The following is a 26,795-nucleotide window of genomic DNA, read 5'->3' on the forward strand; positions in this document are numbered from 1 at the left end:
ACGTAAAGCTTAATAATAATAATAATAATAATAATAATAATAATAATAATAATAATAATAATAATAATAATAATAATAATAATAATAATAATAATAATAATAATATTTTAATTTGTATACCGCCCTTCTCCTGAAGGACCCAGGGCGGTGCATAGCCAGAATAAAATACAAAAAACAACACATACAATACTAAGAACAACCCTTTAGAAACATATTCAATTGGCCACATTTAAAATACAATATCACCCTATAAAATTTACGAAAATTTAAAACCCATAAAATCAATTTAAAATTTTAAAAATTCAAGCCAGTCCAGCAAGGCGGAATAAATAATTTTTAAGTTCGCGGTGAAAGGTCCTGAGGTCAGGCAATTGTCGAAGTCCAGGGGGAAGTTCGTTCCACAGGGTAGGAGCCCCCACAGAGAAGGCCCTTCCCCTGGGGGCCGCCAGTCGACATTGCTTGGCTGATGGCACCCTAAGGAGTCCCTCTCTGTGAGAACGCACCAGTCACTGGGAGATAGAAGATGGCAGTAGACGGTCCCGTAGATATCCCGGTCCTAAGCCATGGAGCGCTTTAAAGGTAGTCACCAAAACCTTGAAGCGCACCCGGAAGACAACAGGCAGCCAGTGCAGTCTGCGCAGGATGGGTGTTATATGGGAGCTCCGAACTGCTCCCTCAATAATCCGCGCAATCCGCATTCTGGACTAACTGGAGTCTCCGGGTGCTCTTCAAGGGGAGCCCCATGTAGAGAGCATTGCAATAGTCCAAGCGAGAGGTAACGAGAGAATGAGTGACCGTGCATAGGGCATCCCGGTCCAGGAAGGGATGCAACTGGCGGATCAGGCGAACCTGATAAAAAGCTCTCCTGGAGACAGTCGTCAAATGGTCTTCAAAAGACAACCGCCCATTCAGGAGCACGCCCAAGTTGCGCACCCTTTCCATCGGGGCCAATGACTCGCCCCCAACAGACAGCCGCAACTGCAGCTGACTGTACCAGGGTGCCGGCATCCACAGCCACTCCGTTTTGAGGGATTAAGCTTGAGCTTGTTCCTCCTCATCCAGACCCATACGGCTTCCAAACACTGGGACAGTACTTCGATAGCTTCGTTGGGGTGGCCTGGGATAGAAAAGTACAGCTGCATGTCATCAGCGTACAGTTGGTACCTCACCCCAAAACCACTGATGATCTTACCCAGCGGCTTCATATAGATGTTGAACAGGAGAGGCACGAGAATCGATCCCTGCAGCACCCCACACATGAAGCGCCTCGGGGTTGACTCTGCCCCCCTGTCAACACCATCTGCGTCCGATCAGAGAGATAGGAGGAGAACCACCAATAAACGGTGCCTCCCACTCCCAAACTCTCCAACCGGTGCAGCAGGATACCATGGTCGATGGTATCGAAAGCCGCTGAGAGGTCTAATAGGACCAGGGCAGAGAAGTAACCCCTATCCCTGGCCTTCCAGAGATCATCAACCAACGTGACCAAAGCCGTCTCCATACTGTATCCGGGCCGAAAGCCGGACTGGAATGGGTCTAGACATACAGTTCCATCCAGGTACTGGGGTAGCTGACATGCCACCACACTCTCTACAACCTTCGCCGTAAAGCGAAAATTGGAGACTGGACGGTAATTTCCTAAAACAGCTGGGTCCAGGGAAGGCTTCTTGAGGAGAGGTCTCACCACCGCCTCTTTCAGGGCAGCGGGAAAGACCCCCTCCCACAAAGAAGCATTTGTAATCCCCTGGAGCCAGCCTCGTGTCACCTCCTGCGTGGCCAGCACCATACAGGAGGGGCACGGGTCCAGTAAACATGTGGTGGCATTCAACCTTCCCAGCAGCCTGTCCATGTCCTCGGGAGTCACAGGGTCAAAACTATCCCAAACAGTCTCAACAAGACGAGTCTCAAAAGTCTCGCCTGGATCTACCCAATTTTGATCCAATCCATCCCGAAGCTGAACGATTTTATCGTATAGATAACCGTTAAACTCCTCGGCACGCCCTTGTAATGGGTCCTCCCTTCCCTCCTGTTGAAGGAATGAGTGGGTCACCCGAAACAGGGCGTCCGGGCGGTTATCTGCCGACGCAATGAGGGAGGAAACGTAGGAACGTTTTGCATCCCTCAATGCCACTGGGTAGGTCCTACTATAGAACCTAACTAGTGTCCGGTCAGCCTCAGAATGGCTGGAACGGCCGCAAAGGCATGACATGGTCCAAAGCTCCAGCTACGGCCTGTTCCCAGGCCGCGACTAGCTCTTCAGTCGTGCCGTGAGCCAGATTATCGGGAAACGGCCCAAGCTCCGTCAGGAACCTCTCTGGGTCCATCAGGCGCCTGGGACAGAACCAACGCATTGGTTCTGTCTCCCTGCGGTGCTGGGTAGCGGTCTGAAAGTCCAGACGAAGAAGAAAATGATCTGACCATGACAAGGGTTCGACAACTAAATCATTTAAAATCAGATCATTCAACCACTGGCCAGAGATAAAAATCAAATCTAGGGTGCCTCCCCCGATGTGGGTAGGGCTGTCAACTAATTGAGTCAGGTCCATGGCCGTCATGGAAGCCATGAACTCCCGAGCCTTCGAGGATGCCGCGCCAGTTGATGGCAGATTGAAATCCCCCATGACCAACAGTCTAGGGGTTTCAACTGCCAACCCAGCCAGCAACTCCAACAGCTCAGGCAGGGCTGTTGTCACGCAGCAAGGAGCCAGGTACGTGATCAACAAGCCCACCTGAGTCCTACGACCCCACTTCACATAGAGGGATTCGCAACCAGCTATCTGAGGCACAGTGGTCTCCCTCGGTTCCAGACTCTCCTTAATAATAACCGCCACCCCGCCACCCCTACCTTGGGCCCTCGGCTCATGGAATGCTCAGAAACATCTCTACTAGGGGAACCCCCCCTTCGGTGCCCAACCAGGTTTCCGTAATACCCATAACGTCCGTGGTCCCTTCCTGAATTAGATCTGAAATCGGGGGCTTTGTTAACCATGGACCTTGCATTACATAACATCAGCCGAAGGCCCAAGTCCCGAGTACTCTGGCCACTCGGGGAACGGGAAAATTCTGGGGGGCCGGAGCACGCGATCGCTCTTAATTAGCGAGGGCGTACCCCCGAAACCTGATGTGGGCCCCCCCTTCCGCCATATCTGCCTCTCCCACTTACCGTATTGATAACACAACCCTGATAAACTGGAACGAAACCCTTCCCCACCACCTTCGGACCTGTTAAATTACCGCCGCGAACACATGTTGGACTTGGCTCCCTCCCCGACGGGTTTCCCCCCCACCCATCCTCCCCCCCAACCCAGACCCGTCAATTCCCATCCTCCCCTTAAAATTCCCATTAAGACTCCCCTTAAAAAAACGATTAAAGCAATTTGTTAAAAATCCCCTAAGTTTCCTAGATTTAGCATGCCATCTCTCGGGATTCCAAAACCCGTCCTCAAGATGGGCCCTCGATAATGTGGAGGGCCAAACCTGCAAGAGAGCGGAATCTTGCAGGGCAAGAAGATTAACAGTGACCTGTTTAATGACTCTATTGATTTCAAGCAGGAAAACTCTATAGTGGTATTCAGCAGTTATACAGGTTGCGAACAGATTTTGCCAGTCCAGAGATGAGAGGTTGTTTATGTCATAGTTGGCTTTTTTGAAGTTGTAGTTAGGAATGCTATTGTTATGATGATTTATGTAAGGGTGTATATTGAGTTTATATAGTATATTGAGTTTTATATATATTGTATATATATATATCTATATAAAATATTATATATTTTATAATATATATATTATATATATAATTATATTTTTTTATATATATTGAGTTTCTTTATTGATGAAGAAACTGCTGTATCTCAGCCTTCCTCACCTCTAATAGTAATATTTTTATTATTGTGTCTAATACTTATTTCTGTATGAAGAACCAGCTTTGTTATTCTTTTCTGAACCTGTTCTAGTTCATCATCTTTTTAAAAACTCTAAACATGATGCAGTTATCTGTCATGAAAAAAAATGGTCTAACAGTAGTAACTATTATGTATGAGAGTTCTATTCCAATAGTCCTTGAGATATGACCATAATGGAGCCTGCCGTGGTTGCATATCATGTCTGTTGTTAGGTGAAACATCCCACCTAACGCCCCCTCCGTCCCTGCTCTTTCCAACGAAATGTTGGGAAATGTAGGTCTTTTGGCAGAACATGGAGTTCCTCCTGAAGGGGGAGACCATTGGAGGACTAATATAGGCCCTGGCCCACCTATGGCCTCCCCACTTCCAAGATGCCCTTTGTTCCACTTCCCGCACCTTGGATTCCAGCAGGTCTTTTCCCACTCCCACTGGGTCCTCCCAGGCCTTAGGCCTGATTTACACCCACCAGACCAAACACCTTTCTCCTAGATTACCTTCTGAAGAACTCAAAGGCTTTCCAGGGCACTGGAATAACTTCCTTCTTTGTGTGGCCACATTGTTCCACAAAAATGGCAGCTACATTTGGGTCACTGCCATGCAGCCCATTCTGTTGGCTTATCAAGGTCTGCACAATGGTGCAGAAAGTTTCTACATTCAGAAGCTTCCTGCAGCACTGTGCAAACCTCTCTAAAGCAGCAAAGTGAAGCACACTTAGATCACCCTTGTGCATCCTGGGGCCATGTGGCCTGCCCTCCTTCTACAACATGAGGTCGAAAGAGCTTCAAAAAGTAAGTATGGGGCATGATGGGTGTGTGGGGCAGAGGTCCAAGTGTTGCAGTGGAATGGAATGGAACGGGTAGAAAGAGTCAATGGGATTACTGCAGCAATCTTGTGCTAGATTGTAAGGACAAACATCTGGAGTTGGGTGTACTTTCTCTGAAGGTTTGCTGTTTGAGGAATAATTTGGGCCTAGAAACTGGATGGACATTCATTATCTTCATTATTTTAGTTGCCAAAAGAATTGTAAAGTTTGAACTGGGAATTCTTCAAAGCAACAGAATGAAGACAGCTCTAAAAGTAAAACACATGCTACCACATATGTAGTAGTAGTAGAATAGAAGTAATGCAGAAAAAAGCTAAAAGACTTATTAAAGAATAAATCTATTGCAATACAACTTGCACTAAGTCATACCTTCCCTAAAGTTCATGCAATCAGTGCTGGTTTCATGAATCCCTGAACTTTATACACACAGGACCATAAAATTATAGGTTTACAAAATTGGAAAGTACTTGGAAGCTATCTTGGTCAGCTTTATGATCAGTGCAAAATATCAAATGCAGAATGTTGTTATAGCATCTCGGAGAAAAAATATTTAGCCTCTGCTTAAAAATTTATCACAGATGAAGGCTCCTGAAAAAGATACTTTAGAACATGCAGAATAGATGATGTGATGATGTGAGTTTTAGTTTTACTTGAACATATTTGCATATCTAATTTCTAGATTGATGGCAGACTCCACCTTTCCCCAGCCATCTTTTTGGAGATCATATTGATGTATTATTCTTGTTGAGTTATTTTGTCATTGTTTATTTTACTGTTCTATTATTATACTTCTGTTCTGTTTATGCTTCTTTCATTTTTATTTCTTTTAATTACTGTAAGCTTCTTAGAATAGCCCAATGGTGAGATAGTTGGCAAATATATTTACCAAATATTAATAAATTTAACAAATCATATCTTTTTCTCATATAAAAATTCATATGAATATTCATATTACAAATTCATTTGAATTTGTCATTATCAGCCAATTTAATAAATAAATTCATCATTGGAAAATCAATGAGCTAAATTGCAAGCTGTTTTGTACGAGGGAACTGATCAAATTATTTCCATTCAGTTTCACAAACATTACCACATAAGTCCATTCCATTCTGTTACTATATCAACCTGCATTTTATATTCATGCTTCTGCATTTATTATTCTGATTATTTTTAGATAAAATATATAAAATTTTGTTTTTAAGATCATAACTATATTACAATATTTGGAAACATGAAAACTGGGTTTTTGATTATTTAAAAGTGATAAAAGCCAAGATACTCCACTATATCTGGGTTTTTTTCAGTCATATGAAAGAGACCACATTCTAGCTGGGGAAACATTATTGTTTCTATCAAATAGGAATTTTATCTAAGAATATAATGTTTCATTTCAAACTGTAAAAATGAGGAACAGAAAAAATATCAAGTCATTATGCTTAATGATGTGATGATTTGCTTAATGGCCACAATCAAAAACTGATCAGCTGGTGTAGGTAAGGCAGGAGTGGCCATGTAATGTTTCACTATGCAATTGCATTGTTTAGTGATAGAGTTACTGACCCCAACTGTGGGTGGTAAGTGAGGACTACTTGTAATATAAACACAATATAAAAATGAAGCACGGGCCAGAATCAAAATCGTACATTGAACATATCAAAGGAATTATTTATATTAATTCATTATTTTTCTTTCAAAAGTTGCATTTGTACACCAGAAACATATGGACAGTACTGCACATCAAAATTTGATGATTGTCAAGGAGGATCCTCTCTTCTTTGTGGGCATGGGGTTTGTGTGGATGGAAACAGAGAACAGATCCATCAGGTAAGCAAGAGAAGCCTTGTTTCAAGAGTAGATACCTGCCAGGAATACTTTATTTGGCATTTATGCAGGACGTGAGGAGTTGTATTCAATTGCCCAAATAGCTTTTTCCAAAACTTTGAGATATACAGCAGCGTAGTATATGTACAATTTCCTGGATGTAAGTCTCATTTTTGTCAATTGTCCTTTCAGTTCTACTGAAGATTCCATTATCTGTGGAACTTAATCAGAATTAACCTTAGCTAGGCTGGGACTAATAATTTGATTTATATTTATTTGGTTAAACGTTTAGCAGCAACACTTTCTTAGAATACTATGGTCAGCATCCTTGATCATCCAAAGAAAAAGTTGAAGCGGAAGAAGGAATCTTCAGTGAAGAAGGTCTCCATTGGCAGAAGTTATCTCTGCCTGGTTGCGGAGGACTTCAGCCTTCCCTCAGCATGAGAATGGATACATGTTATCACATTCCACCTTATTCCAAAATTCCCCTGATTTTCTTACTAGCATTTGGGGAAAGTTATGCAGACTGCTGGAGGAAAGAGGGGACAGGAAAGTTTGCTTTCAGAAATTGTCTTCTATAGGCTACTATCCTGCTGTGTAAAGGATTCCCCTGCTCTCACTATATTTTAGCAATGTTTTATATGCATATTTTCTTATTAATTCAACATTTCCCATGTTTTTAATTGCCACACAATGAACAACATTCATACTTTGTTTAAAAGGTATGTCTCCAAAATGTTTCTCCAAAATATCTTACTTGTCCTTGTAATAACTATAGCTGCCATTTTGCAACAAAGGTGATTTCAAAGAGTATCACTATACTATTTGCTGTGTAGTAGAATCTAGACTTTGTCTTCCTGATTGTACTTATGCTTAAATCAGGAACCCATTTGATAGTCTGGAAGTCTGTGAATGAGCAACTTTTATTTACCTGCTTCTTCAGATTATAATTACATAGTTTGCCAAAAATAAATCAGCTAATGTTCAGATTGGTGTGTTTCTTTCTGCAGGTTTGAGATGTATTTGTTGTTCCACCTCTATTTAGGTTCATTTCGTGATTATCCATCATTTTCTACCTTTTTCAGAGAAAATTATGGGTTTTCTTTTTCTGACATGGTAACAATATCTTTCACTGCGAGTATGCATTAAGCTTTAATTGTTAGAGGAAGGAACAGAAAACTTGGGGAAATAAGATAAACTGAAATTGCATCAAGAATTTTGAAAGGTCAGATTCCAGAAAAATGGCTTGGTGATAATAACAGTGCAAGTAGAAGTTACTCTTTTAGGAACATTCACAGTTATTTTGATGTTTATCTTATTTTAACCTGGCAGCCAAATTATACTTGCATCTGTGATGATGGCTGGATGTCGCCTCCGGGGAGCCTTGCTTGCAATGCTGACATTGATGAATGCAGCCTCCCAAACCCACCTTGTTCAGTGAATCCTCCTGTACGGTGTATCAACATGCCAGGCTTTTATTTCTGCGATCCTTGTCCAGCAGGTGAGCAGTATTCATAAATGCCTTCTCAGTTGTTTCTCATGGGATTAGCATTGGCTAAGAAAGAGTTTCATAATGCCATCATCTTCCCACCCTTCTTTCTGAGATGCTGCTTTCAAACTTTGTATTGCTTTGTTTGGGGTATTTTACTATTAAAAATAGTAGTTCTCTGTATGAGAATCAGAGTGCTCTTGTCTCTGGGGAGGAATAACTCCTGTTCGGCCATATTCAAACATAAGACTAACCTAGCATTTTTTAAAATGAGATTTGATAGCTGGGAGAAACATGGAGTATTGCATCATCCAAGGCAGAAAATAATGGATTTTACAGGTTAAAAGAAAGTAGATCTTGACTGACTTTTTAAATGAATGAATAAGTTAACATCATTTTGTATGGAGGTGCAAATTACATTCCTTTTTAAAGAATTTCCTTCCATAACAGCTGAAGGGATAATATTATTATATTTTAATCCATAGTTGAAGGTTACCAAGTTATTTGCATGTTCTGTTTATGGAACACTTCATCAATCCATGTTCATCATGGATATCACCACACTGTTCCTTTTTAATGCATTTTGTGTTAGTATAGTAACTGGTATTTTGGCAGAGAAACAAGGATGTCTTGAACCAATGAAGTGAAGTGCAGTATTTAATATAGTCAAAGTCATAAGATTTGATTCTCCTTCTGATTTATAAACTGCTGCAAATTAATTTAAATGCCTTGTACTGACATCAGGAGAATCTGAGCCTCTTCCTAGAATGTAGAAATCTGTGAAACAGTTTGCCAGTGTTCACTCAACACTGTTATCTAAGAGCAGTATTTATTTTTACTTCACCATCACATGCCATCACTGCTCGATAAGTTTACTGTTTTCTTTAAATCAGGTTATGAAGGTGATGGAAAAGTATGCACACTGGTTAACATATGCTCAGTCGACAATGGGGGCTGCCATCCACTTGCTGTATGTAACAGTGTATCAGGTAATATTGAAAACAACACTAAGTTTGTATGAAGGCTATATCTAGCCAGAAAAATTTTTCCTTTCCTTATCTAAAATAGTATTTCTCAACTTGAGGAATTTGAAGATTTCCTCAAGACTTCCAATTCCCCAAATTTCCCCCAATATTTTGTCTGGGAAATTTGGGAGTGGAACCCACATATCCTAAAGATGATTGAGGTTGAGAAAAACTGATATTCCAGACAAGATGGTACCCAATTTCCATTTTGTATACTGAAGCTGGCAGTTAAATTTTAACTTCCAGAGTACTGAACTTGTTCATTTGACAAAGCTTATTTAGAGTGCGCAGGACAGGCCACATAACTGGCACAACTGTATCCTCCAAGTGGGTCCTCAGACAAATGAAATGAGAGCCAATCCTGAGAGCTGATCTTGGAGGAGTGCTCAATGAAAAGAGAAGATTATGAAATTGAACTAGAATCCTGAGAATCCTGCTTCAAAACTCCATTCAGCCAAAAAGACATATTAGCTGATTTGTTACCTTCCCTCTAAGTTGCTATGAAGGCTTGGGAAGGTAAAACAGGAAGAAAGAAAACCATACTTATCCTTTAAGCTCCTTGGGCAGTAAACGGCTTAAATGTGGCAAATAAAATGCAAATCAAAAAAGACATTGCTCAAAACTTACAAGTGAAAAATGCTGGGCTGCATCATGGTTGTGCTTGATCTCAGGGGGCCGGGATGAGTGTGGACAGCATGATGTCACTTGTATCAGGGGGGCTGTGGTGGCCTGAGTGCTCTGTCAGCAACAACAGCCTCCAGAGCTCCATTTTTTGGCTGCAATGGCCTCCTACAACCCTCTGACAGTGAAAATGGAGCCCGCAAGGGCTGTGTGCAGCCCTCAACAACTCTGTTTTCAATGGCAGAGCCTGTGGACTAGTCCTTTGCTATTTTCAGGGTGGCCTTGTGGGCCAGATCTTAGCACCCCTTGGGCCAAAGTTGAAGTTTACACATAAAGTTGACAAAGTTGAGAAACTCTGCCTAAATGGAACCTATGCTTTCCAATTGTGCTGGAGCAATAACTCCAAGAAATATACGCCCTAAACATCTGGAGTTGGGTGCATCCATTTTGTAATCTTTTTAGCTTCAGTACAGAAGGAAGAGGATTGTCTTCTAAAACATACAGAGATTCAAATGGAACGCTATGCTCTTCATCTGATTTATACTACAAAGAAGCTTTGTACTCAGGGCTAGCTGCAAACATTGTGCTATATGAAGAGATACAATGTGTTGGTGTCTCCTAACCCACTCAAAGTTTATGGAACACAACTCAGATTTCTTTGGGAGAGACTCCCAAATTTCAATAACACCTCCATTTGTCTTCTTTATAAAAAATACACTAACAACATTGTTCAGTATCTGACATGTAGTGTGATGGCACAATGGTTAGAATGCAGTATTGCAGGCTAGTTCTGCCCACAGTTAGGAGTTCGATCCTTAGTTCGATCCTGACTGACCAAAGATTGACTCAGATTTCCATCCTTCCAAGGTTGGTAAAATTAGGACCCAGATTGTTGGGGGCATTATGCTGAATCTGTAAATTGCTTAGAGGATGCTGTAAAGCACTATGAAGTGACAAATCAGTCTAAATGCTATTGCTATTATTTTCCTAATGCTTCACATTAGCTAATGTAGCTACTGACTCTAGCTGGTCAGACATCTTCCCCTTTGGCATTTCCTATTACTTTCTTCTCTGTTCACAGCTCTGGTCTCTTCATTTTCTGGCATAGATGCTAGTATAACCTTTGGGTACTCTCAGATAATGAAAAATTATGTTATTAAACTAGCAGAAAATAAGGGTGCCCAAAGCAAATTTAGATGATAGTTTTGCTTTCCTCCTTTTTTTTATTTATAGGTCCTGTACCTAATTGTGTTTGCCCAGATGGATACACTGGAAATGGTTATGGTTCAAATGGATGTTTTGCCCTGAACATCATATGCCAAACACACAACCCTTGTGAAAATGGACAATGTGTTGTATGTGTTTTTAAAAGTGAATTTATGAACATGAAGTATTAAATCTTCAGTGCTGTTGTTAAACTTTGATTATATAGACTTGTACTTGTCAGATCACATCTATCTTATCAATAGATATCGAAAATGTTATTGATCAATGTATTATTGTTATATGAATTATACTACATTATTAGGCTAATGATATATTACAATGCATTATTATATTAACTATGCTATTCTATCGTATTTTTATTAGTATCTTTTCAATTATATGTTGCCTGGATTTAAATATTGCATTAAGCCGTTTGTTTAGACAAGCAAAATTATTAAGGCTTGGTGTCTGCCAACAAACCTAAAGAAGTGATAGAGCACACCCACCCAGCTGCAAGTCAGGAAAAAGCCAAGATTCTAGATTTAAACACAAACCATGGTTAAATAACTCAAGATACATAAACACACACATATACACAGAGTAAGAAACAAATTAAAGGTCCAAACTTTAATGTTTTGCTAGCCTTCATCACACTGCCACCAAATATACAAAAATAATCCCTTAAAATTTGCAAAATACCTATAAGCAAGATTGGCTAGTTCCTAAGCTGTCTGAAGATTCATGACTGAGCATGTGAAAAAAAAACCAAGTATAGTTTGAATTTAGATCACAATACCTCAACACGTAGAGAATTACTGTATGAAATTGGGTTCTGCTGGGAAATGATGCATGCTTACAGCACTAAATTTCTTTTTTGTTTGGGTTAATATTTACAGGATACAGTCTCTGGCTATAACTGTGAGTGTGATCCTGGTTGGATTGGTATCAACTGTTCAGAAAACATAGGTAAGTGTTCCAGAAATCCATGTTACTATGGAAGAAGCTGCATTACTGGAGTGAATGGCTACTCTTGTGAATGTAAGATAGTTGAACTGGACTGCAGTGTCAATATCCAGCAAAATAAATGAATAACTCATTGTAATGCAATATAATGCCAATAGCAAGATGTAGAAGTCTTGTTTGTTGACGAGAGAGTTGTTGATTCAATGAACCATTCCAAGGCTGGTATTCCCTACAGAAGTGTTTCTTCATCTTTAAGATGTGTGGACTTCAATTGAACTGTGTGGGAAATTCTGGGAGTTCAAATCCATACATCTTTTTGCCAAGATTGAGAAACACCGCTTTAGATAATTGATCTTTTGTTAATGTGACTCATCACAGAAAGATTTAGGAAGAAAGATAATCTGAACAGTAAGCTTCAGTATATAGGTTGAATAGCTATAATAATTGAGAATGGACGATGGTTTTCATGAAAGGAACTGCTGCAACTAACCCTGCTTAACCCATTCTCTGAGAGCTATAACTCATATATCCCAAGCCATAATGGACAAGGAATCTTGAGATTTGTATTTCCAGAAAAGTTATGAATAGGTTTGCATAGGCTAACTCTTCATTTTTTTCCTCAGTTGCAGATTGTGGAGGATCCCTTACTGGCTCCTCAGGATCATTCAGTTACCCTAACAATTTAGGATATGTGGAATATAATCAACAGGTCAATTGTAATTGGGTTGTCAGGACCAATTATAATAAGGTAAAGAGTGTTAAACCTGGAAACAATAGGACAATAACAAAATTGGGGGAAAGGTTTTATATATAATTATTTTGTACAGCAATATACTTTTGTTATAGATTCACAAATTTTCTATTAAAATTTTTTGGGTGAATGTAAGTTCACATCTAAAAGTGTTTTTTCTCCAGTGGGACCAGCATATCAGAGCAACGTGGTCTACCCAATTATGGGACGGAGCATACTGCTTCCATTTTCGCCTTTCAGCTCCAGGGGCCTTCACAGGCAGTCGCTTTTGTGACAAACTATTTTTGTGTTAAATTTATGTTTTACCAACAAAGAAATAAAGGGAGTGTAAATAAAGGAGTGAAGGCAGAATATCAACTATATCTTCAAACTGTAGTTCTACAGCTATCCCATAAGGCACAATTATGGTTCATATACAATTAGCAAAAAATGGATAATTTCCAGGATAGTTGGGGGAAGAGATAAATCCAAATAAATTGTCTTGGGTGATGTAAACATTTCCTTCACATGTTGAATTTATATTTTATTGACAAAGAAATAAAGGGAGACTAGTATAGATCTACTATATTTTTCAAAGTATAAGATGCACTTTTTTCTCCCTAAAAGAGGGTGAAAATTTAGGTGCATCTTATACACTGAATGTAACCCGGCCCACCCGCTGGCCCCCACCCTTTGGTCTCTGCCCCCCAACAATTTACTTCCTTACAGCAAACAGTAAACAGCCCATTTCAGCTTCAGCACAACCTGATTAGCACAAGCAGTTGATTGTCGGCTGGATCGGCCTCCCGACCCTCAGCTGTTTCAGGCTGCAGGCATTGCTGTTGCCTATTGCTGTGCAGGTCTCCGCTGTTTGCTGCATGGAGGCAAATTGCTGGGAGGCAGATTTTTTTCTTGTGCTAATCAGGTTGTGCTGAAAATGATAATGAAACTAAAGCAGGCTGTTTTGCTGTTTGCTGCAAGGAGGCAAATTGCTGGGAGGCAGAGACAGATTTTTTTTTCTTGTTTTCCTCCCCAAAAAAGATGCGTCTTATAATCCAGAGCGTCTTATACTCTGAAAAATATGGTATTTCAAGCTATTTAGGTCTCATCAGCTAGCCCTACCCTTTCTGGGATTCAAACCCCGGCTGCTTGTATATTACGTAGATATACCTCTAAGCCAGTGGTTCTCAACCTGTGGGTTGGGACCCCGTTGGGGGTTGAATGATGATTTGCCAGGAGTCGCCTAAGGCCATCGGAAATATGGGAAGTATATTTGCGAGTCGAAGAATCGTGCTCCAATGGTTGACTCCACAAGCTAGCTGCAGGTTCTTCAAATCACTAGCCAAATTCGGCTTCAGGCGCGATGAATTAAAAAAGAGAGAAATCTTTGCTCTGATGTCTCCCTCTCAAGCCAGCTGCAATCACTCCCAATCGCTATCCTAATCTGGCTTCAGGCGCAATAAACTTAATAGGGGAGGAGTCTCTGCTTTAATGCCTCCGTTCTCAAGGCATCGCAAGCAGTTCAGATCGCTAGCCAATAGGGCTCCAGGCACGATAAATTCAAAACGAAAATAATTTTATGGTTGAGGTCGCCACATCATGGGGAATTGTATTAAGGGGTCGCCACATCGTGGGGAATTGTATTAAAGGGGTCACAGCACTATAAAGGTTGAGAACACTGCTCTAAGCCATGGGCTCTTCTTGCTTTGTTGGTTATACCAGGGGAGAGATTGTTTTTTCTTCGGTGGGACCAGTTCACCAGGGCAATCTGGTCTACCCAATTATGGGACGGAACATACTTCTTCCATTTTCCATTTACATCTATACCAGCCAAAAAAATTCATTTGGTGATTTGGGCAAGTTGTATAATAAAGCCTATCTACCAAACAGACATCATATACTAAGTGGAGTGTCAAGATTGCAAGCTTGTCTTAATGGAAAAATCTGACTCTTGCCATGAAAAATCATACTAATATTCCTGCTCATAGAATAACTGCTCAATAATAATCATACACTGAAATCTCAGTTTAACCTCCAACCCCAAAGAGTTTGTAATGCAATAAACCAAATTTCTGTCCAGATATCTCTCAAGACTTTTGTTTCATCAGTGGTACTAGAGAAAGCAATGATAATAATATTCAATTTCTTGTTTGCAATGATTTATACTACTTTCATGACTTTTTGAAATCATTATGCAAATTAATTAACTGCAATGGTATAGAAGCGAGTTAAAACTACAGTAAATTGAATTTGTTTAATCTTGATGATTTACAAATCATAACATGGCTTCCTAATGTATATAAATTAAGTTCAAGGACTATGTTATACCAAAATCAACATATTCATGAAACTACTTTCTAAATTGTTTTAAGACTGCCTTTTTCCACTTTGTGTTCTTCCAACATGGATTTTAGATTTTGTGATGGCTGAGAAGTCTGGCAGTTGAAGTCAAATACATCTAAAAGACATCGAATTAGAAATAACTTCTATATGTAATGAAACAAGATAATATCCATGAGGACATTAATTTGTTATACTAATGTTGCTTGCATATATAATTTCTGAATTGGCTATAAAGGATTATTATGAACAGACAGGGGATAAGGAATATGAATGCAGATCTCCTAAGGCTAATAGTGCAACAATTAAACCACACAATAATAAAATGTTATCAGGTGACTGAATAATTAATAGTGTCTGGGATTAAATTGTTCTGTTTTGGGATCTGTGGTAATGGTCTGTAATATCTTCCCTTGACCAGTAAAGTTCCCTTGACTTCAATCCTTCTGGGCTATATCAAGAAATTGTAGAACACGAGAGACAGTTATAGATAGTAGGTAGGTGTACAGTTTAATTGTACAAATGAAATCTAATCATCTTGCAGAATTGACTTTCTCCTGGGAAATGAAAAAAAATACCCAATGAAATCATTCTCTACTCTTTCCTCCTAGATTCTACACATCACTTTCTCATTCTTTCTGCTGGACGGGAGTAAAGGCTGTAGATTTGATTATCTCCAGATTCATGATGGGGAGTCAACATCTGCAAATATGCTGGGGAAATACTGTGGACCACATCAACCAGAGCAGCTTTTTAGCAGTCACAATTCTTTGTATTTTTCATTTCATTCTGAGCACATGATTAGTGGGAACGGGTTTACAGTTCACTGGGAGTCTCAACAGCCTAGTAAGATCATATTTTTGTAAGGAGCAATATTTTGTTTCTTAAAAGTCAAGGATTTAAGCTCTGGCTGGATACATATCCAGGTTGTGCCCTAAGCCAGGAAACTGCAATTTCTATTGATTGAATGTATAAAATTTTGATGTATGCTAGAAGCTAACCTCCAAGTAATGGTAGTTGGAGAAAACTCTACTTGTTAGTTTTAATAGGATTAAAACCTATTATGGCCTGAGTATGCACTTCTGGTGAGGGGAGGAAGAATGCCATCCTAGATAACAAGTTATATACTTCAATCTTAAGACGTGGTTTTAGAGCTTCAGTAGTTTTATATAGCATGCTAAGCCACAACGAAATGAATCATTACAGTCTGGCAAAAATAATAAATCCATTCAGTGCACTTCTAATAGAATAGAATTAAAATCTGAGGTACACAACTAATTGAGTAATTATAGAATCCTAATATAATTTTATAGAAAAACATTTTTAAATGTAAGCTAAACTCTTAATGTAATGATTTCCTGTTGTTGTAACTCGGAGTTTGTCTTTCTTCTTGCAGACATTGCAATATCAGACTAGATAACATCCTCAGTAACTTGGATGAAATGGGAGCTATTAGTATATGGTAGCTTGAGTGAGATATGGTTTACTCAGAATTCCAAGCACAAATACAGCTTGAATCACACATTCCTAGTTCCTATTCAGGAAAGATTTTAAGAAAAATATTTATACTATTTGGGTCCAGGTTATTTGAGGGACAGCCTCATCCAACTGAGATTGCTTTGCCCCTTGCTTACTGCGGGCCCTGTCAGTTCAATTGTTATGGCTGGCGGTTCAGGAGAAGCATCTTCTCTGCTGTTGCATCTGTCCCCTGAAACATCTTGCCACCTCCTCCAGTGAGGTCAGCTCCTCCCTCCTGACCTTCCAGAACAGCCTAAAAACTTAGCTCTGCTGGATAGCTTGGTATTCCAATAGAGCAGCATCACAGTAGAAGTGATTGTTCTCTGACATGATGGCCTCTCCAGATATGTTGGATTATAACTTCCTGGTTTTGGTCATGTTGCCTTCCCTTCATCCAAGTCTGATGAAGACAAAGTAGAAATGCTCTTCAAGGCATTTTTCCCCTTGCATTTGAATTAAAATTCAGAAAGAATAGTTTGTACTTCAAGCAGCTAACAAAATAAGATGACCAATGCCCCATATTAAATATGATATGACTACCAGCGATGATAATCACAGTCATAGTCTTAATGAATGGAAAATTTGAAACAGCTTCCAGAACTTATGACCTGCAATGAAAATATTAAAAAGGGAAGTAATTAACTTAGTTAAATTTTCTCCTTTACCTCCTTCTTTTTCTTTAGAATGCGGTGGAGAACTGAACAGTACATATGGGATAATTAATTCACCCGGCTATCCTGGCAACTATCCTCCCAATAGAGATTGTTATTGGATCATTTCAACTAATCCTGGTCTTCTTATTACATTTGCTTTTGGTGTATTGAGTCTTGAACATCATGATAACTGTACCCAAGATTATCTTGAGGTAAAAATAATTTGAAAAATAAATGGATAGCAACAGCACATTTTTTTAATTTCCATGACTTAAATAATCTAAATAGAAAATTTTGTATATATAAGAAGGGTTCACACATCGCATTTAATCTTGGTTGCCATGTTCTAGCCAATAAATTATCTAGTAACGTGCTCAAAAAATATTAAACGACAGTTACAAATCATATTATCAGCTTCAATATTGAAACCCTTGTGTCATATATGAACTTAGCCATATACACTTCTTGAACACTATACCATTGATTTTCCAGATTATAGTATTGCACAGTCTACACAAATAGATTTTATAATTTTAGAAAATAATATATCAATAGACTTAAATGTAAATATGTATTTTTTCATGATATTTATATTAAAATACTCCAGATGATAGGCTTAAAATATAGAAGGATCTTCACAGACTTGAACATTGGGCGCTGTCTAACAAAATGAAATTCAATGGTGATAAAAGTAAGGTTCTACATTTAGGCAAGAAAAACAAAATGCACAGGTACAGTATATGTGGTACTTTGCTCAATAGTAGTAACTGTGAGAGGGATCTTGGAGTTCTAGTGGACAACCATTTAAATATGAGCCAGCAGTGTGAAGCAACTGCCAAAAAAGCCAACAGTCCTAGGCTGCATAAACAGAGGGATAGAATCAAGATCACGTGAAGTGTTAATATCACTTTATAATGCCTTGGTAAGGCTTGGGATACTGCATTCAGTTTTGGTCGCCACAATGTAAAAAAGATGTGGAGACTCTAGAAAGAGTGCAGAGAAGTGAAACAAAGATGATTAGGGGACTGGAGGCTAAAACATATGAAGAACAGTTGCAGGAACTGGGTATGTCTAGTTTAATGAAAAGAAGGACTAGGGGAGACATGATAGCAGTGTTCCAATATCTCAGGGGTTGCCACAAAGAAGAGGAAGTCAAACTATTCTCCAGAGCACCTGAGGATAGAACAAGAAGCAATGGGTGGAAATAAGTATTTCTCAAACACTTCTTGAATCATATGCATACAGAAAACAAACCTCTTATATTTAACCAGGTGCATCTCCGGAAGGGTTAATAATGTAAACTACCATTTAAACAGCCAAACATCCACTGTTATTTTTAATGTTGGTATCATGAAACTCTTAAGGATTGGTCAATTTAATAAATATCACTAGCTTTTTAGCTAGAGTTATTAGCAGTGGAAGCCAGAGAAATGTGAAGTCCAAATCCGCAGCTCTAGAGTTTGAGCATGATGGACGTGGTCTTCTGTCTGAATATGATGGGAAAGAGTAGGAAGAAATATCTTTAGCTCATGAACACCCCCAGGAAAAAGGGTTGGAATCATAGTTCATGGGGAGTTTAGGATGAATTTATTTGCACAATCCTTATTCAATTATTTTTTTGGGAAACAGAAGTATGTGGGGCTGAACCCAAAGTCTAAGTCCAGTCACCTTGAATTCCTTTCTATTCTTAACTCCCGTGCATTTTCCTTAATAGTCACTTGGCAAAATTCTTGTAGAGAATTAACGCTTGCAATAAATCTTTATACTTATTTGAACTGCCTGAATCTCCTGATTTCTTGGGCCCTTGAAACTCTAGTTTCTAGTCTGGTGTGTTAACCACTAGATCAAATGGCTCGCAGTCCATGACACAGACGTTAGATCAGTTGAATAGCATCAGACAGAACAATAGGTATCGGGGTTGTTGAAATTAATTTATTATAGGCAATATGAAATATTGTAAAAAAATAATTAATAGAGAAAATAGAAATAATAGAGAAAATAGATATGATTTTGATGTTAGATACTGATGGTACATCTACATTTGACAAAATATAACAATTACCTGATGGCATGTTTTTGTTTAGATTCGAGATGGCCTTATCTCACAAGATCCCCTCCTTGGGAAATATTGCACTACTTGGTTACCACCTCCTCTTCAAACCACTGGTCCATATGCTTGGGTACATTTTCATTCCAATGGTTTTGATAACGATAGAGGATTCCATATCGCATACATAACATCACCTGGTAAGTGTATTTGCCCCTATTGGTCATCATCTGGTACCTTTCAGTTATGTTAGACTACATCCTGTACTGGAGCAAAGCATATTCAGATACTTCTTATTCACTGACTGTAATTGGGATCAGCAACTTCATTCCTAGCATTGTGGTTGTTAAGTGAGAAACATTACAGTTCTGGCTGCTGTTATTAAGGATAATATTATTTGATTGCAACTTGTGACTTCTTGCTGATTTGCCCGTTGACTTTGCTTATCAGAAGCTGGCTATGAAAGTCATAAATGGCAAGCAAGTGACTGCACAATACTGTGACCTTTGTAAATGCATGCCAGTTGCCAAATGTGATTACATGATTGCAGAGTTGCTAGGATGGTCGTAAGCTTGAAGACTGATTATAAATCTTCTTTTTCAGTGCCATTGTGAGTTATCTTTTTAAATTGTTCTTCATGTAGTGGATCCCAACTGTGGAGGAAACTATACAGATAGCAATGGGATCATCATGTCTCCCTACTGGCCCAATTCTTATCTGAAAAACAGACAATGTGTTTATATCATCCGACAGCCACCCAATAAAAAAATCTACTTGAATTTCACACACCTAGAGCTGGAAAGACATCATAACTGCTCTCGGAACTATATTGAGGTAATTATAAGATCCTATTTTTTTTAAAAATGGTGAAGGACAAATTAGATGAATCTAAAATCGAATAAATAATAATAATAAATCTGGGATTAGTTCTCTTTTCTTTTTTTCAGAAATGAAGAAAAGGTTTTCTGGGGAAATTAGCCTGCCCCAAGTGTCTAGAAGAGATTATTTCCATTTCATTGTGTTCTTAATATCAACCAGCTTCCAGAGAAAAGGACATCAGGGGAAAAGTTTAAAGCAGAAAAACAATCCATTTTAGCCTAAGAGGGGTGGCAAGATGGTGTGGCTGATGATGTCATGGTATCACCAGAAAGTTTTGGGTTAATATTTTTGGCCAATATATTGCAAGATTTGGAAACTGTTCAATTTTGGTTGCATGAAGGATTTTAAGGAGTGAAATGGATATCATAAAATTCTGTCTGTCATCTATTAAGTTGAAAGAGAGCAGCCCAAACACTTCGAAAAAACAGAAATGTTGTTCATTTTGAGGAGCTAGTATAAACCTGTAAACCATGGTTGTAATTCAGTGGAAAATTTTCTAGATATTACTGAAGAGGTTTACAGCTGCGAGAAAGAAGGAAAAGTAAGACAATCTATTCTTTAAAAATATATTATAGGAAAGGTATACAAGAGATTATCAATTTCATCAGGGTCCAACATCTACAGAGGACAAGAGATTGGTGAAATTAACAGAATATAACAAAAGTTCATGAGCAGCAGATATTATCTATTCCACTTAGTCTTTATTATCCAGCTATGATGGTACTCATGTTTATGAAGTGTCAATTTTTTTTTTATTTGCATTTATATCCCGCCCTTCTCCGAAAACTCAGGGCGGCTTATACTATGTTAGCAATAGTCTTCATCCTATTTGTATATTTATATACAAAGTCAATTTATTGCCCCCAACAATCTGGGTCCTCATTTTATAAACCTACCTTATAAAGGATGGAAGGCTGAGTCTACCTTGGGCCTGGTGGGACTAGAACCTGCAGTAATTGCAAGCAGCTGCTGTTAATAACAGACTGCATTAGCATTAAATTGAATATCAAGATAAGCTATGTTGGCTGCCTTCCTTTGCCAGGACTATGTCTTACAAAATGTTTTATTGTGTTCTGAGTTGCATACATGAATTCCATAAGGAATCAATCCCAGTTTGTAATGACAGACATTATTTGGAACCCACTCCGCTCTTCATTATAGATTTAATAGTAGAGGAGCACTCATAAGATCTACATTAACAACAAAGGCAAATATTAAATATAAGATTTCACATATATAAAAACTTACAAGTTATTCCAATATGAATTTCAATTTTTAAAGAAAAATCGTATATGATTCTAAATACAGTCAACTTGGCTGACATTAATTTTATTAATTATTAGATGTGTATTTATTTCTAAAGTCCTTTTATGCAGATTTCCAATTCAAACTTGATGATACTTTTTATTGTTCCTGATAACTGTTGATTTGCATATTACACTTATTAATTAAATCTACACCTTATTTTTCTTCCCAGGAGTGCTTTGAATGAAAAACAATAAAATAATAAACTTAGAATTGTTTGAAAACCAAGATAAACTCCAAATTAACCCAGTTTCTAAAATAAGCAGTTTGAACCAATAACAGTGCATTTATACCTTAAGTCATGATACAAAACAAAGGTTTTTCTTCCCAAAGAACTATGAAACATGAAAAGAACCATAAAAAAGCAGTTTCTTAATTTCTTTCAAATATTGGTAAACAGACAAAATAATCTCACCTGAGTTACAGTCTAAGTGGAAAAGTTTCATAAATCAAAACATTAAATTGCATCATGATGAGATCTAGTTTTGTTTGGAGTGGAGTGGAGTGGAGTGGAGTGGAATGGAATGGAATGGAATGGAATGGAATGGAATAGAATAGAATACAATAGAATACAATAGAATTCTTTATTGCCCAAGTGTGACTGGACACATAAGGAATTTGTTTCCAGTGCATAAGCTCACAGGGCACATATCAACAGGAAGTGATATATTATGGATCATAAATCATAGTTACAATCATTAATCATAAGTTACAAACAACTGATAAATCCTAAAAAATCAGTAGAAGAAGATAATAGGAAAAACGGGAAGATGAGAAAGATGAGAATAAGACAGTGCTGTGGAATTAAATGTTCAGCAGAGTGATCGCACGAAGGAAAAACTATCTTTGTTTCTAGTTCTTTTGGCATGCAATGCTCTGTAGTGGTGTCCTGAGGGGAAAAGTTGAAATTTACAATAAATTTACAATGTGGTCCAGCTATTTTAAGATATTCTTTAAAAAGAAACACATGGAGAACATATGACAGTTTTCCTTCAGCTAATTGGAGAAAATTATCATATGATATTGGTTGAGGTAATTAAGCCCAGGGCTTAAAGGGACCTAACTATTACTTGACAGATGGATGAATATTTTTATTTAAAACAGTAAAATTTAACAAAATGCAGTATCAATTCCTGTACAATTCTGTATATTGGGAATTCAACAGTGGTGGGATTCAACATTTTTTACAATCAGTTCTGTGGGCGTGGCTTGGTGGGCATGGCAGGGGAAGGTAACTGCAAAATCCCCATTTCCTCCCAATCAGCTGGGACTCGGGAGGCAGAGAATACATGGGGGCGGGGTCAATCAGAGGTGGTATTTATCATTTCTCTGAACTACTCAAAATTTCAACTACCGGTTCTCCAGAAGTGGTCAGAACCCACTGAATACCACCTCTGGAGTTCATTGAAAAATATAAAGAAATATCTTATTATAGGATGTTATGTAAAGGAAACACAGATAGTCTTTGACTTAAAACCATTCCTTGTAAGTAGTGATCATTTGAAGTTAAAAGGCACTGAAAAAAGTGACTTATGACCATTTTTCACACTTATGAAGCATCCCCATGATCATGTGATCAAAAGTTGGCAACTGGTAACATAAATGTGATCATATGAATGTGATCACATTTTGCAACTTCTGTCAAGCAAAGTCAATGGGGAATCCAGATTCACTTAACAATTGTGCTATTAAACTTAAGTGCAGTGATTCACTTAACATCTGTGGCAAAGAAGGTCATAAAATGGTGCAAAACTCACTTGACACTGTCTTGCTTAGTGACATAAATTTTGGCTCCATTGTAGTCATAAGTCAAGGACTACCTGCATGACTATTTTCCCTTTGGGCTCCTCAAATGATCCTGGGGTCAGACATTTAGAGAGAAGTGCATGAATTTTATTGAAACTACTACAAGTCTAGATTTGGTTCCGGTTATTTGCACTCCAATGCTTCAACCCATTTGGGGATTGGTTGGCCCTTGATTGATGTCATGACAACTGTTTCTGTGATCAGATTTGATTTAGTTCAAGTTTTACTTCAGCTTATTTGAAAAGTGGTAAATAGAATAGAATAGAATAGAATTTTATTGGCCAAGTGTGATTGGACACACAAGGAATTTGTCTTGGTGCATATGCTCTCAGTGTACATAAAAGAAAAGATACGTTCATCAAGGTACAACATTTACAACACAATTGATGATCAATATATCAATATAAATCATAAGGATTGCCAGCAACAAGTTATAGTCATACAGTCATAAGTGGAAAGAGATTGGTGATGGGAACTATGAAACGATTAATAGTAGTGCAGATTCAGTAAATAGTCTGACAGTGTTGAGGGAATTATTTGTTTAGCAGAGTGATGCTGCTCTTTCTTTTGAATTGTTCTGATTCTGCAGAACTTGAGAACATCTGTTTCTCCAAAGAGCTTTTGTCTACTTCCTGGTTCAGCTCATATATTTTTCCTTGTTTTCTCCCTGAATATTTCAGTGCTGTTACTTGCACTTGGCAAAGCACAATACAAATGTACACGAATACATGACACAAAGTTCTAATAATATATTTTATTTCTTTTATATATGGAGTTGGGGTAAGGGGATTTTGTCATTCCACAACTCTCCGTGGCTCTGAAGGTGGGTCACAGATTGGGTGATCTTTTTTATATTTTCTTCTTTGTAGTCTGTGCATTTTGAGTCAGCAAATTGGTTCCATATGGCTTTTTGACTTGAACACTAATGAGAAGGAAATGTCATTGGTTGTCTTTATTTAAACATGCCTTGTGAGAAATGTTGAAAAAGATTTATGTGAGCTAATATAAACAGAGGAAATATCTAGAATGTATAGATTTATTTCTTCTTTCCTTCTGTCATAAGCAGAATTAATTTCCAAAATCAGACAGAAATCTGACATAAAATGAAAACAGGAACATTTATTTATTTAGATTCATAATTTCCTTCTCTAGTTGTTGGAAAAAATCATAGTAACATGCCCTAAGCCAGATGGAACAAAGCAAAAAACCATTTTAATTAGGAACAATGGTTTAATTTAGCAAGGCATTTCCTTTGTCTTCTGGGAATTAATTCCAGAGATTATAAATTTGCCTGGTTAAATCTGTCTCTCTTCTGTGGGTCCCTTTCATCCAGTGGTGGGATTCAAATAATTTAACAACTGGTTCCCTGCCCTAATGATTTCTTCCAACAAGCAGTTCACCAAACTGCTCAGAAAGTTAACAATCGGTTCTCCTGAAGTGGTGCGAACTGGCTGTATCCCACCACTGCTTTCATCCCTTCTGAACCTTCACACATCCACCTGGCTGAGGACTATGAGTAGGGAAAGCTTAGCAAATCAATATTTTTGCTATTTGGAAGCGTAGTCTTGGATGGGAATTGGGAATGGGAAATTGCCTCCTTTCTTGCAAGCATCCTGAAATACTATCTGCCAGATCATTGGGTTTTCAAATGTGGTGACTGTAGGATACCTCTGAGAAGAATCACCAAGGCCACAGATCTTGAAAAGCCACAAATTTCTCATGAGCCCTCAGAAAAATAGTGCAATTTTGCTCTCAGAAATGCTAAGAGTATCTAGGATCAAATATGCAGCTGGCTATTTTAGCATGAGTGGGAAATGTTTTGACCTTTGAAACAATAACAGTGCCTGGGATTTCTGGCCATTACACTCTAAAACTCCAGATAATCTATTTATCTGTACTCTAATATAAACCCATATCAGAGAATAACCATTGGAAAGCACTGATAATTTGTTAGCAATAACAGTGGGTGCATTACAGGTAGTTCTGGACTTACAACAGTTCGTTTAGTGACCATTCAATAGAATAGAATAGAATAGAATTTTATTGGCCAAGTGTGATTGGACACACAAGGAATTTGTCTTGGTGCATATGCTCTCAGTGTACATAAAAGAAAAGATACGTTCATCAAGGTACAACATTTACAACACAATTGATGGTCAATATATCAATATAAATCATAAGGATTGCTAGCAACAAGTTATAGTCATACAGTCATAAGTGGAAAGAGATTGGTGATGGGAACTATGAGACGATTAATAGTAGTGCAGATTCAGTAAATAGTCTGACAGTGTTGATGGAATTCTTTGTTTAGCAGAGTGATGGCCTTCGGGAAAAAACTGTTCTTGTGTCTAGTTGTTCTGGTGTGCAGTGCTCTATAGCATTGTTTTGAGGGTAGGAGTTGAAACAGTTTATGTCCAGGATGCGAGGGATCTGCAAATATTTTCATGGCCCTCTTCTTGATTCGTGCAGTATACAGGTCCTCAATGGAAGGCAGGTTGGTAGCAATTATTTTTTCTGCAGTTCTAATTATCCTCTGAAGTCTGTGTTTTTTTTGTTGGGTTGCAGAACCGAACCAGACAGTTATAGAGGTGCAGATGACAGACTCAATACTTCCTCTGTAGAACTGAATCAGCAGCTCCTTGGGCAGTTTGAGCTTACTGAGTTGGTGCAGAAAGAACATTCTTTGTTGTCCTTTTTTAATGATGTTTTTGATGTTAGCTGTCCATTTTAGATCTTGCAATATGATAGAACCTAGAAATTTGAAGGTTTCTACTGTTGATGCTGTGTTGTCAAGTATTGTGAGAGGTGGAAGTATGGAAGGGTTTCTCCTAAAGTCTACCACCATTTCTACGGTTTTGAGTGTGTTCAGTTCCAGATTGTTTTGGTTGCACCACAAGGCTAGTCGTTCGACCTCTCGTCTATATGCAGATTCGTCATTGTCTCGAATGAGACCAATCACTGTTGTGTCATCTGTGAACTTCAGTAGCTTAACAGATGGATCATTGGAGATGCAGTCATTGGTATACAGAGAGAAGAGAAGTGAGGAGAGCACACAGCCTTGGGGGGCCCCTGTGCTAATTGTACAGGTATTTGATGTGATCTTGCTTAGCTTCACCTGCTGCTTCCTGTTTGTTAGGAAGCTTGTGATCCACTTACAAGTCTGTTCCGGTACAAAGTTACAATGGCACTAAAAAAATGACTTATGACCATTTTTCATACTTAACATTGCAGCATCCCCATGATCACGTGATTTACATTTGGTTGTTTGACAACTGACTCACATTTATGACGGTTGCAGTGTCCTAGGATAATGTGACACACACACACACACCTTTTGCAACCTTCTGACAAAAAAGGCAGTGGAGATACCAGATTCATTTAACAACCGTGTTACTAATTTAACAACTACAGGGATTCACTTTACAAACATGGCAAGAAAAGTGGTAAAATGGGGCAAAATTCACTTTAAAAATGTCTCACTTAACAACATAAATTCTGGGTTCAATTATGGTCAAGTTAAGGACTACCCATACTTTTTAATTAAATACACATCCAACCTCATCAGAGTTCCCCAAAAAACACAAATATCATTAGATGATATATTATTTGTACATGCTTCTGGATGTGATACTTATCAGCTGTTCTAAATTGTTCTATTTGTCAATGC

General features: G+C 38.4%; 1 protein-coding gene across 2 annotated transcripts in view; it reads left to right on the plus strand.

Moving 5' to 3' along the window:
* CUBN (cubilin) overlaps positions 1 to 26,795 on the plus strand; it is a 49,267-nt gene that overhangs the window by 18,564 nt on the left and 3,908 nt on the right. For both annotated transcript variants that reach the window (XM_058181695.1, XM_058181696.1), the window contains 10 exons: positions 6,423 to 6,549; positions 7,879 to 8,047; positions 8,929 to 9,024; positions 10,915 to 11,036; positions 11,784 to 11,853; positions 12,474 to 12,598; positions 15,532 to 15,766; positions 17,122 to 17,303; positions 19,176 to 19,338; positions 19,782 to 19,972. In XM_058181695.1, coding sequence (XP_058037678.1) covers positions 6,423 to 6,549; positions 7,879 to 8,047; positions 8,929 to 9,024; positions 10,915 to 11,036; positions 11,784 to 11,853; positions 12,474 to 12,598; positions 15,532 to 15,766; positions 17,122 to 17,303; positions 19,176 to 19,338; positions 19,782 to 19,972 — 1,480 coding nt within the window. The remainder of the gene's footprint in view (positions 1 to 6,422; positions 6,550 to 7,878; positions 8,048 to 8,928; positions 9,025 to 10,914; positions 11,037 to 11,783; positions 11,854 to 12,473; positions 12,599 to 15,531; positions 15,767 to 17,121; positions 17,304 to 19,175; positions 19,339 to 19,781; positions 19,973 to 26,795) is intronic.

The sequence above is a fragment of the Ahaetulla prasina genome, chromosome 4 (genome assembly GCF_028640845.1).
Source record: "Ahaetulla prasina isolate Xishuangbanna chromosome 4, ASM2864084v1, whole genome shotgun sequence".
Taxonomy (NCBI): domain Eukaryota; kingdom Metazoa; phylum Chordata; class Lepidosauria; order Squamata; family Colubridae; genus Ahaetulla; species Ahaetulla prasina.